The sequence below is a fragment of the Sylvia atricapilla genome, chromosome 5, assembly GCF_009819655.1.
Source record: "Sylvia atricapilla isolate bSylAtr1 chromosome 5, bSylAtr1.pri, whole genome shotgun sequence".
In the NCBI taxonomy this organism is placed as follows: Eukaryota; Metazoa; Chordata; class Aves; order Passeriformes; family Sylviidae; genus Sylvia; species Sylvia atricapilla.
The window spans coordinates 10,430,833-10,444,174 of NC_089144.1; the positions used below are offsets into that span (position 1 = coordinate 10,430,833).

Sequence of the window (13,342 nt, forward strand, 5' to 3'; positions counted from 1 at the left end):
GTTGAAGGTCATTTGGGTTCTGCCGTGGAATTGGTTGGACCATGAGAATTGCTGTGGGCCTGACACTTCATCTCCCATTGCATTAAACTCATTAACATCAGGTTAAACTCAAACTGATTCTTCTCAATTATGTTTAATATGAATATTGCTGCCCCTCTTTGAGACCTGAACTAGGGATTGTATACATGAAAGCGTGCCTGTTTTTCCAACTATTGTTGCTTTAGTAAAAGTAATACTACTTTTCCATGCAAAAAACTATTTAGTCTTTAACAAAAATTAATGGAATGGTGGTTTTATAGTCAAATTAATTGTGCCTGTATGTATTAAAAATTTGTTTTCTCCAGCTTTTATTCTTGTTCTAGGTTTTTAACTAATCAAGTCTTTTTGTCTTCATAGTGCTTTTAGGTGCCTGAAAGTGTTAACACTTCAAGACCTCAGTATGCAGTGGTTTTTAAATACTGAGTAACTAGATCATTTTATTAAGGGAAGGTGACAACGTGTATGCTGTATGAGGATTCCTTGTGCATGAAAACATGCTGTGTAAAGGAAAAGATTCTTCAGAGTTGTCGTCTAATTGCTGCTCTTTATTTGTAATGATAACCAAGTTAATGAACATGAGATTCACCAAAGCTTACTAAAATCAGACCGTCCCAAAAGGAAACGTGCCATTTATTCAAAGCAGTTCCTTTTCTTAAAGGTCTAATGTAGTCACTAAACAGGGAAGAAATTTAGTTCAGGGACTTGAAATAAATTCCTGCTTTGAGTACCGTCAGCCACAGACATTATTGAAATGTTTTATACCAAAAGACATTGTGTGATTTTGAACCTGGCTCTGGTTTCTCTTTTAGAAGACATCAAACCGGACTGGTAGAATAAGGACTCTTCCATAACAAGGAAAAGGAACCAGCCTATAATCTCTAGCTCTCAGCAGCCCTACTCCACAGGGTTTTTCTTTTCTATGTCCTGCAGATGGATTTAATCTTTTATGAATTTGTGGTTTTACAGAGAATTAAATTTACAGAAAACTGTAATAGTGATTTGTTTAGTTTTTCCACTTGTATTTGCCACTGATCTGTGCGTTCTGCTTGGTTATGTTTCATGCCTTTTAAAGCTGTTAGCGTTGCAATGCTCCCTTTGTTTCCTAACCAGAACACAATGGACATTCCAAAAAATAAAAAAAAATCCAGATCATGATTTGAATTTATTTCAAGGATTTCCAAATTTTTTCATTAAATAAAAATTACAGTAATTCTGTATTTAAGCTTGTCCTATGGATAAAAATTGAGTGCATTTCTTAGTAATTTGCAAACAGCTGGGGCACTGCAACTTTAGGGACTAATCCTGATTGGTGCTCTGTACCTACAGCATTTAATAATTTCAGTGGGAATTCTGAGTGTTCAGCCTCTTCCAGGATCAGGCTCTTAAGGAATCTGTACTTCAATCAATGCATAGCAGAATTTTGCACCAAACTGTAATTACTGTTATCAGGGGCCCAATGTGTCAAGTCCCCTTTCCTTGGGGGATTTCCAGACCCTTAAGAACACAGCACTTGATAACTTGAGTGAGCAGTTTGGGTTCGCGAGGACAGGACTTGAGCAAATTGGCTTGCATTAATAGAATTGCACTGACAGTGTTTCTTATAGGATTACTGAATAATTTTTTAATAAAATATAGATTTTATAATCAGGAAGCCAATACTAGGTACTGGAACAATAGTACAGAGGAGTTAATTTTTATTTCTACAGTGTTAAAAGTGCACTTATATGCTGGTTTATTTACATCTTGGGGAAAGGCGAGAGACTGCAAATAGGGAGATTATTACTACTTTCTTTTTTAAAAAAAGAAGGGTTAAGGCAAATTTTAAGACTAAAAATGTTTAAGCAATTATAAACAAGGCTAGACCCTTTGAAAAAAAGTTTAGAAATATTCTTAAAATAAATTTTTATAGTGTTAATTTTGTAATAATTTATGTTTTGCTATACTTCAGAGCTAACTGACCGGTATAGTTTCAGAAACAGTATGAAACTTAGGAAAGTTTAAGCAATGTTTATATTTTTAAAATGTTCTTTGAATTATGTTTTTATTGTACATTTCTTCAGACTGAAAAATGTGTACATATCTTTGTTATTTTTGCACAATTTTTGTCTTGTTCAGTTTTAGGAGCAGTACTATGTTGATTTTTTTAATTTATTTTGAGTTATAAAACTGCAGGATTTTAAAAATCTCAGTAACAAAGTCATCCTCTGTAATCAATGAACTGCTATTTCTAGTTGTTGAGGGAAAACAGTGGTTGTGAGATTCAGTGGTTGCTTCTGAGAAATAGTGCTAATCAGTGACTGAAGGAGCAATTTTGTAGTTTTAGGAAGCTTTAGCTGTTTCCATGCATCTTTTAATTGGAAAGCTGAATTATGGAGCCTGTCCTTAGAATGCTGCTTAAATTTTATTTTCAACTGGCTTACACCTGACAGCATTTCAGGAAAGTTAAGCACGAAGTAAAATCCCGTGGTGTTCTTTCAATCATCAAAGAATCATTATTTACTTAAACGTATCAGAAAATTTTAGCCTGCAAAATGAAATGGAAGTAAACCTTTGGGAAAAAAAAAAAAACAAGTGGATACAAACTGGACCAGCCTATAATGCATTCTTAGTGTAGCATTCACTCGTAGTTCTTTTTCTTCCCCATTTGCCTGACAACCTTGTGATTTGTTTCCAGCAATAGAGGCTCAGAAGCTTTGGTTGTTCCACATACGCAATGCATAGGCCCGTCAGCCATAAAAAGCGACTTGGATAACTTGTATGCCTTCTTTTGTATCGATGTAACAATTGTAAATAGTGCTGATCGACCTTTGTAGAGAATAGTTTATACAGCATATTCTATTATTGCTGATTCTCAGTGAACTATTGTTTTAAAAAAAAAGAAGAAAAAAAGAAATTTTTCTATTTACACCTTATATTTTGTTATGCTGTTGACCCATGGCACTTTAACAAAACTCTGTGGGTTTTGCATAGCTGGTCAGTCATGGGATATATTAAATAACTGTTGTTGCACAGAAATGAATTTGCACCTGCTATATTGTGCTTTCCTACTACAGATTTTAGAACCTTTTCCAGAAGACTTTTGAAGAAAGCATGTCCAATCATTCTAAGAAAAAAAAATGCCATACTTGTACAGCCAATTTCTTTTCTACAATCCATATTTTGTAACACTAAGTATTTTCATTCTTTGTCCTGCACCTTTATGTATTAGCAGTATCAAATAGAATTCATTCCATGCTTGTGATAATTGTAAGCAGAATAAATGTCTAAAGTAGGTGTAAATAGTAAATTCTATGGCTTACAGTTTAAAAAAGGAAAACCAGAACAAACATGTATCTGATTGATACTGCCATGGTTCAACACCGGGCCTGGAGATATTCTCTAGTGAGCGATTGTATTTTTTGGTTTTTTTGCTTTATTATTATTTTTTTTTTTTGTAACATGGCTTTGTAAATAAAATAATTTATATGTTTGTAAGAAACAGATGGAGTTTGTCATTATTTCTCTTCACAGAACAAAAATGGTGTGTATTGCAAGACTGCCCTTTCTCTTCCCAGAGGCTGGAATACACTTTGCAGATGCCCTGCACTGAGAATTCTACGGTAGTTCAAAAGATCTGCCCAGCTTTCTGCACAGGGCTGAATTGCCCTGGGATTATTTTTGGCATTCATGTCTAAAATATTTCTGTATTTACATGTCAAGACACGTGCAGCAATCGGCTACTGAGGGTTTTTTGCACTGATAAAGCATTTTTAAATTCCTTTGCTTAGCTGAATGCATTTTCTCATTCCTTATCAGTGTAAGAATTAACTTTGTTACAGCTGCTAGATTTAGGAATTCTCACTTCAATGGGCAGTACAAATTTATAACCAGTCTTTTATGTCGTTAATACTAAAACCACAGCTCTTATCTAGGCGTTAAGATTCTTGTTCTGTGCAAAGCCTGTTCCAATTACAGATCAAATGAGACTTAAATTGTTCACTGGCTCGACAGCTCTGCAGAGAGGATTGCAGGTTTTCTCTCGCAGCACCCTCTTCTGCCAGTCTGGGGGAGATGGACATTTTCATGCTCCTTTTATGAAATATCTGGAAACTGTCTTGGAGATACTGTAGGGAAGATCCTCACAATTACAGTACCTTTTTTAAAAGCAAGCAATTTGGACTGCAAACTGTATTTTTGTGTGCACACACTCAGAACCAGCAGAGGAGGTATGAAGCTGGGTTGCCTTGCAGGAAAAGGGAATTGAAGGAGGGAAATTTTACCTTCTAGGTAAACAGCTTTTTGTGTGATGTCTTGCACTTCCTGGTACCTGTCACAAAGACGAACCCTGAATTTCCTCTTTACTGTCCAATTAATGCCTTGATCTCAGATACTTGTATTTTGAAAGCTTTTTTTTTTTTTTTTTTTTTTTTTTTTTTAATCTTTTCCACTACAGAAAAAAATTAATGTTTTAAAGTTGCAGTAGATGCTGAAGTTTCATCTGATAAAAGTGGTCCCCGTGTATGGCTAAAGAGTAACACTGTGTTCATAAGATGCTTTGCTATTTCTAGCAGCCATTAGAAATCAAAACTACAGCCAAGAAAACAGAATATGGCTGATATATTTGATGTTTGCCATCATTGCCTATGGCCAGTTGAAGACCACTGACTTTACTTCCCAGAAATCAATCAGTAGTTTTTTAGCTCTTGTGGGTTTGTTGGTATGATCTATAAGCTGTTCTCATATTTGGAGCTGGGTTTCCCCTCCTTTTTTTGGTTATGCACAAGTATTTTGCTTGTAGCACTCCTCTCCTGTTTGTATTCTCTAACATGCTCTAAATACCACCCATTTTAGAGAGAAGCAGATCACACTGTAACTTCTTTATTCATTGCACACTCATTTTTATGCTTTTGTTTTTACCATGGAACTATTTATTTTAGAAGAAAGTCATTGCTGTGTGCAACCAGGATCTGTTTTATTCTTCCAAATCTGTCAGGATTCACAATTGGAAAAAATGCCAAATACTGATTCCAGAAATATTTGGAGGAGAGTCATACAACACATTCAGACTTCAGAACACAAGAATGTTTATTTCCTGCAAATTTTTCTATGCTGTTTTGCTCCTTGAATACTTCCTGAAAGCAACTATTCAAAGCAAATGCATTATTTCTTTTAAAAGAGACTTTCCTAAGCAGAAGAAAGCTAAAGCTGATCATTCAGCAGCAGGTCCCAGTCTGCCCTTTGACTGGAGGATCCATGGCAGACAGTACTGAGCTCCTGTTCTCATTTTGTAATGCAGCACAAATGACACAGGCTGGATTCTTCTGTGTGGGGATTTTGCTGCTTATGGCTGACCCAAAAATATTTAGCTCTAGTCTGTGATCTGTTGTCCCTACAGAAAGGAGAAGGGAAGCTTTAGGGGAAGTTTGCCAGCAATAATAACAAAGATCCAGGAGAACTTGATTAGAGGGTAAGGACACCAGTAGGGATTTGAGATGGGGCACAAAGCTGTGCCCTTTGCCGATTTCCCAAACTTGACGTGTTAAGCTCTGAAATTCAACCCGGGTTTGATTAACTTGGAGCAGTTGCTAACATGGTCGATGTGACACCACAAGGGCAGGTTTTCAGAAAAGCTGTCCATCATGGATAAAGTGCATTTACAGGATCCACAGGTGTGAAGGCCTTTTGGTGTAAGTACAGTGAATGGCCTGATGAACACGGGTGCAGCCCAGCTCATTTCCAGCCTGGCCCTACTGAGGCAGCAGATGAAATGGTGATGGAGGAGACATCACTGCAGAAGAGAAACCATCATCCTTTCCCAGTGGGACATTTCCTCAGTGTTGATTTGGAGAGCTGTGACACTGGTGAGGTAAGTCACTACTGGAAAATTACTACACAGGTTCAACCTCTTTGCCTTTCCCACCACAGGTGCAGAATACATATATATTTATATATAAGTACATATATACATATATAATTATGTATAAGTACATACATAATATATATATTTATATATAAGTACCTATCTTGCCTCAGGTCTAAGCTGTTCTCAACAGCCTACACAAGAAACCTTCCCCTCTGGTCAGCTCCGCTCTTAAATTGCAATTATTTGCCTTCCTTTTTCTTTGGTTTTCTCTTATTTTGACCCATAATCACTTGGTGTGGTTTCTTGGGCATTTGGGATTTTTGTTGCTTTTATAATCTTGCCTTGAGCTACTCCTTCCATGTTACTTTTCTTTAGGATTTGTATTTGTAACACCAGCAAGGGTGTCCTGGTAACTGCATTTACAAAGTATTGACTGAAGTGACCACAGTTAGAGTAGATGTGTGGATTTGCAGTCAAGTACAGGAAAAGACAGGGGTTACTCTTCAGAAACACAAACCTTTGGAGATGCACAGTCCATCCTTACTTCTTCCTAACTGCATGCCCACCTTTTTGCTGCTCAAAATATCTATTTGAACTGTGGGATGCCAGAGACACTGAGGCAATGGTGATGGACCTCTGATCTCTCCCAGCCTGGGTAGTTTGAACTCATTTTACTGGTACTGCTGGAAAAAAAGCATCTGTGCTTTGAAGAGGTATGGACTAAGAGCCATACTAACACAGGAAAATATACCGTATATCTCAAAGAATGCAAGCTCCTGCTCAAATGACTTTTTTTTCCCCCTTTGCCTTCAGCAGGAGTCCAACCATAGTTCCAGGAAATCAATTCCATGGCTTTTCAGCCAACTGAGAAGTGGACAGTTCTGTGACAGTAAAGTCTTCTGATATCAAACTAGGCATTTTGTGACTTATTCTTACTTCTTGACTCAGAAGCAAGAAGTTTTTCTGTAATTCCTGATTTATTTTTCCCAGTACATGTTTTCTGGTGGCAGGCTTAGCCTTTATTTTTCAGCTGACTGGGGGAAAAAAAAAAAAAAAAAAAAAAAAAAAAAGCCAACATTCACAACTTAGACTGATGACTACAGGCTCTTGTTCTTGTGGAGAGGACTGGGATGGCACAAGTGATCCAGCTACTTCTGTAGTACACCAAGGACAATTTTTTGACAGAAGGGCTCAACAAGCTGGGTGGGGCTGTGCTAGACATGCTGCTCACACATAAGGGCTGCTGCCAGCACTGACACTGGTGGCAGCCTTGGCAGCAGAAACTACAATATAGCAAAGCTTAAGGTTCTGAGGGAAGTGAGGAAGATAAATAGTTAGATTGCAACCCTGGAATTCAGGAGAGCAGACTTTGTCTCCTGCAGACATTCTGTTGGCAGAATCCCACAGAAGACTGACCCAGGAGAACTAGCTGAAGCACAGGAACAGTCCATTCTGATCCGCAGGAAGCTGAGCAGACATGGGAGAAGGCCAGCATGGCTGAATGGAGAGCTCCTGACTAAGTCAGAGGCAAAAGGCAAGTACACAGATTGTGGAAGCAGGAGTGGACTGCCCGAGAGGAATTAACACTGCCTAGGCATGCTGAAACAGAACCAGGAAAGCCAAAGTGCAGCTGGAGCTGGAATGAGTGAGGGATGTGAAGGACAGTTTCAGTACACGAAGACGGAAGGAACAGTAAGTAAAATGTCGGCCCCACTACATTTTACATTTTGTAACCCAGTGACAGAGGACAGGGAAGTGACAGAGGGACACTCATTGCTGCCTTTGCTTCAGGTTTTGACTGGAGAGGTCTGTGCTCAGAGCTTTGGGCATGGTGTGGGCTGTGAGGTGCTATCCCCAGGACATCTGTGTGAAGGACTGCTTATCCTGCATCTCTAGAAGCCTATGGGAAAAGCTGGGCTCGATTCAGGGATTCAAGCTGATACCATTGCTGTGTAGCTGAGCACTGGAACACAGAGCAAATTATGTGGGGTCTCCATTCTGGAGACAGTAAAAACTTGACAAGGCTGTGAACAACCTGAGCTGGCCTTTGAAGTTAGCCCAGTTTGAGGAGGAAAGGGAGTGACCACATGATCTTCAGAGGACAATTTCAACTTAATTATTCTGCTGTTCTGTACAGCAAAAACAACCCAAAAAAATGGTTCTGGCTGTTGGGATAATTAATACTCAGAAGCTCAGTATTTCTGTAGTTAAGCCCTTTCCTCTGTAAGTGTACAGCATAAAATCCCCTGATGAGGAGCTCCCCTGTGTCATAGTTGGGGACACACAGAGGGAAGGTGCAGTGGAGCTCTCCCAAAGCAGCTACAGCAGTGGCAGGACCAATCCCTACAGCTCGCCCTTTGCTCCCTAGCAGAGTGCTTCCCAAAGTCCATGCTGAGGAGCAGCAGAGGCAGCCTTAAAGGATCTGCTCTCAGTAGCTCTGTGCACAGGAGGCCTGTGACACATCTAGGGATCTTTCCCAGCCTGTATTGCTCCTGTCTTTTCCCACAGCCCTAGACTTCAGTCCTCTGACACTCCCATTTCAAAGAACACGTCCATCTGCCTGTTTTCCCCTGCAAGACAAATGCTTGTTCTGGAGCCAGCTGCATATCTGACCTGCAGTCTCTGTTTCTCTTCATTAGAACTCTTAAAGACTCATTGTAGTCTATTTAGCCCTATTAAATTAGATAAAAGGCTTAAATTACTAGTGATATTCTGTAGAAGGCTCAGCTTCTGTCACAACAGGTATTAAGCCTTTTAAACAAATCTGATTTATATAACCAAGACACTTAAAACACATGAAAATAGTTTGGTCCTTCAGTTCTTTATTTAAACTCATTTAGCAGCATCTGTATATTGGAACCAAAATACTTTCAGATGTTTGTCAAATCCTGTTTTTCTCAGCCACCAAAAGTTCAATTTCTCTTAACAATAGCCCATGTGAGCTCCTCACAAATTATCCTGAACTTTCATACTTTTAGGCTCCATATATATAGCTGATATTATCATGATATGAACCGAAGATAATAGTTCATTATGTAAACAATAAATACATGATTCGTAATAATAAATACATGATTCATTATCAGTCTATTTTTTCAAGTAAATAAATTGTGCTTCTTTAATAGTGAAATAGAATTTTAAAAAATACATTTCTAGTTGTAAATCAAATTGGGATTTGCTATGTTTAGTGATTTTTTTTAACCTTTTCTCACAGAGACACAATTAAATCTGTAATTCCTGCACTTATTCTTAAAATTTTAGCCTTAATGCATACTTCATACTGGTTATCTTTGTTGAGTACTACAGGAGAAACATCTTTTGCCAAATGCTGGTTTCCTTGACCCAAACACTGACCCACCTACCTACCAGTATTCCACTTGCTCCTTTTCCTGTCAATCTTCCTGTCCTTAGGTTCTGATTTTCAAGAATGCATTTTTCACATCTTTATTTCTCCTCTGCTGACCAACTCTTCTCCTATTTGTACTTCTCCACATTTCAATCTACACTTTTCCTTTCTCTTCTGGGAAAAAAATTTCTCCTAATGCTTTGCAAACTCTGCAGAAAGGAATAGAAAGACAAATGCAGGAATGGATTGAATAACTATGAATGTTTTACTTAGGAAAAGGAGGTTTCCATCACTGCTTGGCAACTGTCATAGGAGGCAACTGTTGGAAACTTACAGTTCCTTTAGCCCTAATTGAGACTCAGAGCAGGTAGTACAGTCAATCTAAAATACTGGAGAATACGGACAGCACATGGTGTACAATCTCTGCAGCTTTAGATGCTGCCTTCTTCCCACTTTATCTAAGGAAAAAAAAAGTTAATTCTATTAATTAGAATTATTATTAATAATACTTCTATTATTATTAATTCTTGTGATAGTTTTGGCAAATAGATACATTAAGGGCTAGACCTTTCACAAAAATACTGTTCTTCTTTACTAAATTCTCATTTATCATTGTCTGGTTTTATTTGATGGCAGATAGTTATATCTTTATAGATTCCCCTAATTATTTTTTTTAAGTGGGATGCTTTACTTGAGTGTGGTTCTGTTAACAGTGGGTAGTACAGTCAAAAGGCTTATTTGCTGTCTCTGCAGGGAATAGTTTTAAAATGTAAACTCTCCTACTCTGGCTGGCCATTGGTTTCGCACCTCGTACGGGTGTGGAACACCGGGAACATCGTGGCAGCCCCTCGCGGGGATCCACCGGCGCTGTGCCCGGGAACGGCGAGAGGCGAAGGAGGCACGGCCGGGGGAAGGAGACGCGGCTGGAGGTGAGCACACAGCGTCACAGAACGCTCAGGGCTGGCAGAGACCCCTGGAGCCCACGGTGTCCAGCCGCCGTGCCCAGGCAGGGACACCTGCGGCCGGTGACACGGGAATTCATCCAGGCGGCTTTGGAACGTCTCCAGAGCGGGAGACTCCGCGGCTGCTCCGGAGCTCCGCCACCCTCAGCGTGAAGTTCTTCCTCACCTTGAGGCTCGACTCTTGGCACCGGCCTTTGAGATATTTATAGGCATCGAGAGGCCCTCAGACACCTGCATGCGTGTTAAAAGTCCCGCGTGTGATGTGCTTTCCCCACGGGTCTCCGCAGAGCCGGAGCGCAGCCGGCAGCGAGGCGTCTCTGTTCCGGTGCTAACGTGACGACTTCCAGGAAAGGCATTTTTCCCTTCCCGCTCTCTCGAGGGCAGGTCCCGCGGCGGGAGCCGCTGCCGGCTGCCGTGCTCGCCGCCGTGCCCTCACAGCTGCCTCAGCCACCGCGGGATGGCGGCCAGCGAGGAGCAGAGCCGCGAGTACCTGCGGCGGCACCGGCTGCCCGAGCTGCTGCACCGCCTCGGAGCGCTGCTGCTCTTCCACCGCCCCGGTGCGCACGGGCCGGGCCCGCCGCCGGCTCTGAGGGCACGGGCCGGGCCCAGGGCTGCTCCCGCCGGCTCTGAGGGCACGGGCCGGGCCCAGGGCTGCCGCCGGCTCTGAGGGCACGGGCCGGGCCCAGGGCTGCTGCCGCCGGCTCTGAGGGCACGGGCCGGGCCCAGGGCTGCCGCCGCCGGCTCTGAGGGCACGGGCCGGGCCCAGGGCTGCCGCCGGCTCTGAGGGCACGGGCCGGGCCCAGGGCTGCCGCCGCCGGCTCTGAGGGCACGGGCCGGGCCCAGGGCTGCTGCCGCCGGCTCTGAGGGCACGGGCCGGGCCCGCCGCCGGCTCTGAGGGCACGGGCCGGGCCCAGGGCTGCCCCCGCCGGCTCTGAGGGCACGGGCCGGGCCCAGGGCTGCCGCCGCCGGCTCTGAGGGCACGGGCCGGGCCCAGGGCTGCTGTCGGCTCTGAGGGCACGGGCCGGGCCCAGGGCTGCTGTCGGCTCTGAGGGCGCGGGCCGGGCCCAGGGCTGCTGCTGGCCTCCGCTCCCCGGCTGAGCGCACGGTGCCCGCGGGCACTCTGACCTCGTTGCAGAAAGGCCGCGCGAGTTCCTGATCCAGGTGCTGGAGAGGGTCAAGGCTGGGAGGCGAGCCGAGGGCGAGTACCCGTTCCTCATGGACGAGGCCAACGTGGACGCCATGTTCAGCCTGCTGGATGTCCTGGGCCAGGGCCACATCAGGCCGGCGCAGTACAGGGAAGGTGCGTCCCTGCACCCCGCCTCACCCAAACTGCTCACACAGAATTATTAAAATAGGTTCAGAGTTACCCATCTGTATTCTTTAGACTTACCCACACGACCTGGAACTTGGGAAGTTGAAAAAGTTACATGTGGTTAAGATTCCTACATTTAAGTTACATGTTGTTATGCTACACACGTTTACCTTCTGTTAGATCTAGGCATCTTCAAAGGTAAATTTGTCGTCCTAAAGACTCGCATAAGAAATTTTCTTTTGTTAACTTTAGCTCTTAAAACTTTGGGACTGAGCACTGAGGATTTGGAGCTAGAAGATGATGAGAATATCACACTGGATGTATTCAAGGAAGGAATGTAAGTTTAATTGAAATTGTGGGGGGGTTTGGGGAGGGTAGATATGCATAGGAGATATTTTACTGAGATTGATTTATTTACAAAGTTACATAATTAAAGGACTTGCTAGTTTAAGCTTGACTGTGTCACTTTGTGTAGGAAGATTAAAAAGACCTTCTTGCCTTGCTGTAAGGTGAACCAAACTGCAGTTTCAGGATCCTCTCATGTACCTGCCCCTCAGGTCAGAGCAAAGGTCATTGGACAGCCCAGGGGTTAAAATACTGATCTAGAAATGTGGATAGTGAGACCCTGTTGTTTTGTCAGGGGTGGTGCCACAGCTGGACATGAAATAGGTTCAGAGTTCAAATAATTCCTCTCAGTCAAGGTGTGGTTCTAGGAGCAAATTTTTAGCAACTGTTGCCAGCCTGAAAGGTAATGAACTAATTATCCTCATTATCTAACTAGAGATTTTCTTTTTGTGTCTTAGGAAGAAAAAGATGCTGGAGAGCTGGTCTGTGTATTAGTTTGAGCAGTGGTCTGCTATATATATTAAAAGCAGGCATCTTCCCCAATTTTTCTTCTGATCTGACAGCTGTGAAGAGTCACTTTTAGGCAACAGTATCTTTTCCTCATCTCCCTCACCCTTCAGAGGAGCAATCAGCTGAAAAGGACAAATGACAAGAAGGTGTTCATGTCTAGCCAGCACTGGAGGGAGTATCGTTAAGAATTGCTGTTCTTAATATAATTAGATGGTTAAAAAAAGAAGTAGAGATCTCTTATGCAACTGAAATAGTATTTTGTAGTTTCCTCCTTCAGGTTATAGTTTACAGTAAAGGATTGTTACCTGTTGGCTCACAACTGAATAAAATTAAGTTGGCTTTTGGGCTTGTGCTGGGTTTTGGTTTTTGGGTATTTTTAAGGAAAAAACAACTTCAACAAGTTATGACAAATATCCACAGGTAGTTAGCACTTCCAAGTGGTACTTGCAAACTTAGCACACACTATGCAATTTATAAAGAGACTTTTTTTAAAAAAATAGGAGATAGTCTGGCAAAGAAAATACAATCTTAATTTGTATGAAGAAAACACTGACATATTCCTTCCTTCTGCATTGATTATATACATTCTAATACAGAACATCTGTCACTTGGAATTTGGAGATGTAAAACATCTGTGTTTAACTGAAGACTGACCAGTTCATAGGGAACATTAGCCCATGTTGTACAAAAATGCATTTACACTGTAAATACTCTGTGTTCCTTAGAATGATACAGCAAACACTGACGAGGCAGACTATTCATTAGAGATAAACCAGTTTTAGGTTCCAAATGCAGTGGCAAGGTGGCCATGGAAAACAAGATCTGCACACTTCAACACCAAGTCAGCAGCATTTTGATTTTTTTTTTTAACTGTATAGGATAAGGCATAAGATTAGATTAAAACAATCTCTCAGCATACAGAGATGAAAGAAATAAATATATTACAAGATATTTGCTTTTGCTTGGAATAAGTAATCTAGACCAAG

At 41.8% G+C, this 13,342-nt stretch overlaps 3 protein-coding genes across 7 annotated transcripts in view; all 3 read left to right on the top strand.

Annotated features, from left to right (window-relative positions):
• Positions 1-3,517, top strand: part of ATXN7L1 (ataxin 7 like 1) — a 112,478-nt gene extending 108,961 nt beyond the window's left edge. For 4 of the 5 annotated variants that reach the window (XM_066318676.1, XM_066318678.1, XM_066318679.1 and 1 more), the window contains one exon: positions 849-3,517. In XM_066318676.1, the coding sequence (XP_066174773.1) occupies positions 849-890 (42 nt within the window). In that variant the 3' untranslated portion in view covers positions 891-3,517. Of the gene's footprint in view, positions 1-396 lie in introns of all 5 variants that reach the window. The other variant, XM_066318677.1, reaches the window with a different exon arrangement.
• The window catches only part of SYPL1 (synaptophysin like 1), a 362,670-nt gene that overhangs the window by 184,286 nt on the left and 165,042 nt on the right, over positions 1-13,342 (top strand). The gene's annotated exons all lie outside the window — the stretch shown is intronic.
• EFCAB10 (EF-hand calcium binding domain 10) lies at positions 10,588-12,698 on the top strand. The gene is made up of 4 exons (XM_066318697.1): positions 10,588-10,746; positions 11,325-11,489; positions 11,754-11,838; positions 12,305-12,698. Exons 1-4 carry the CDS (start codon positions 10,647-10,649, stop codon positions 12,339-12,341), a joined length of 387 nt encoding a protein of 128 aa, XP_066174794.1. The 5' UTR covers positions 10,588-10,646; the 3' UTR covers positions 12,342-12,698.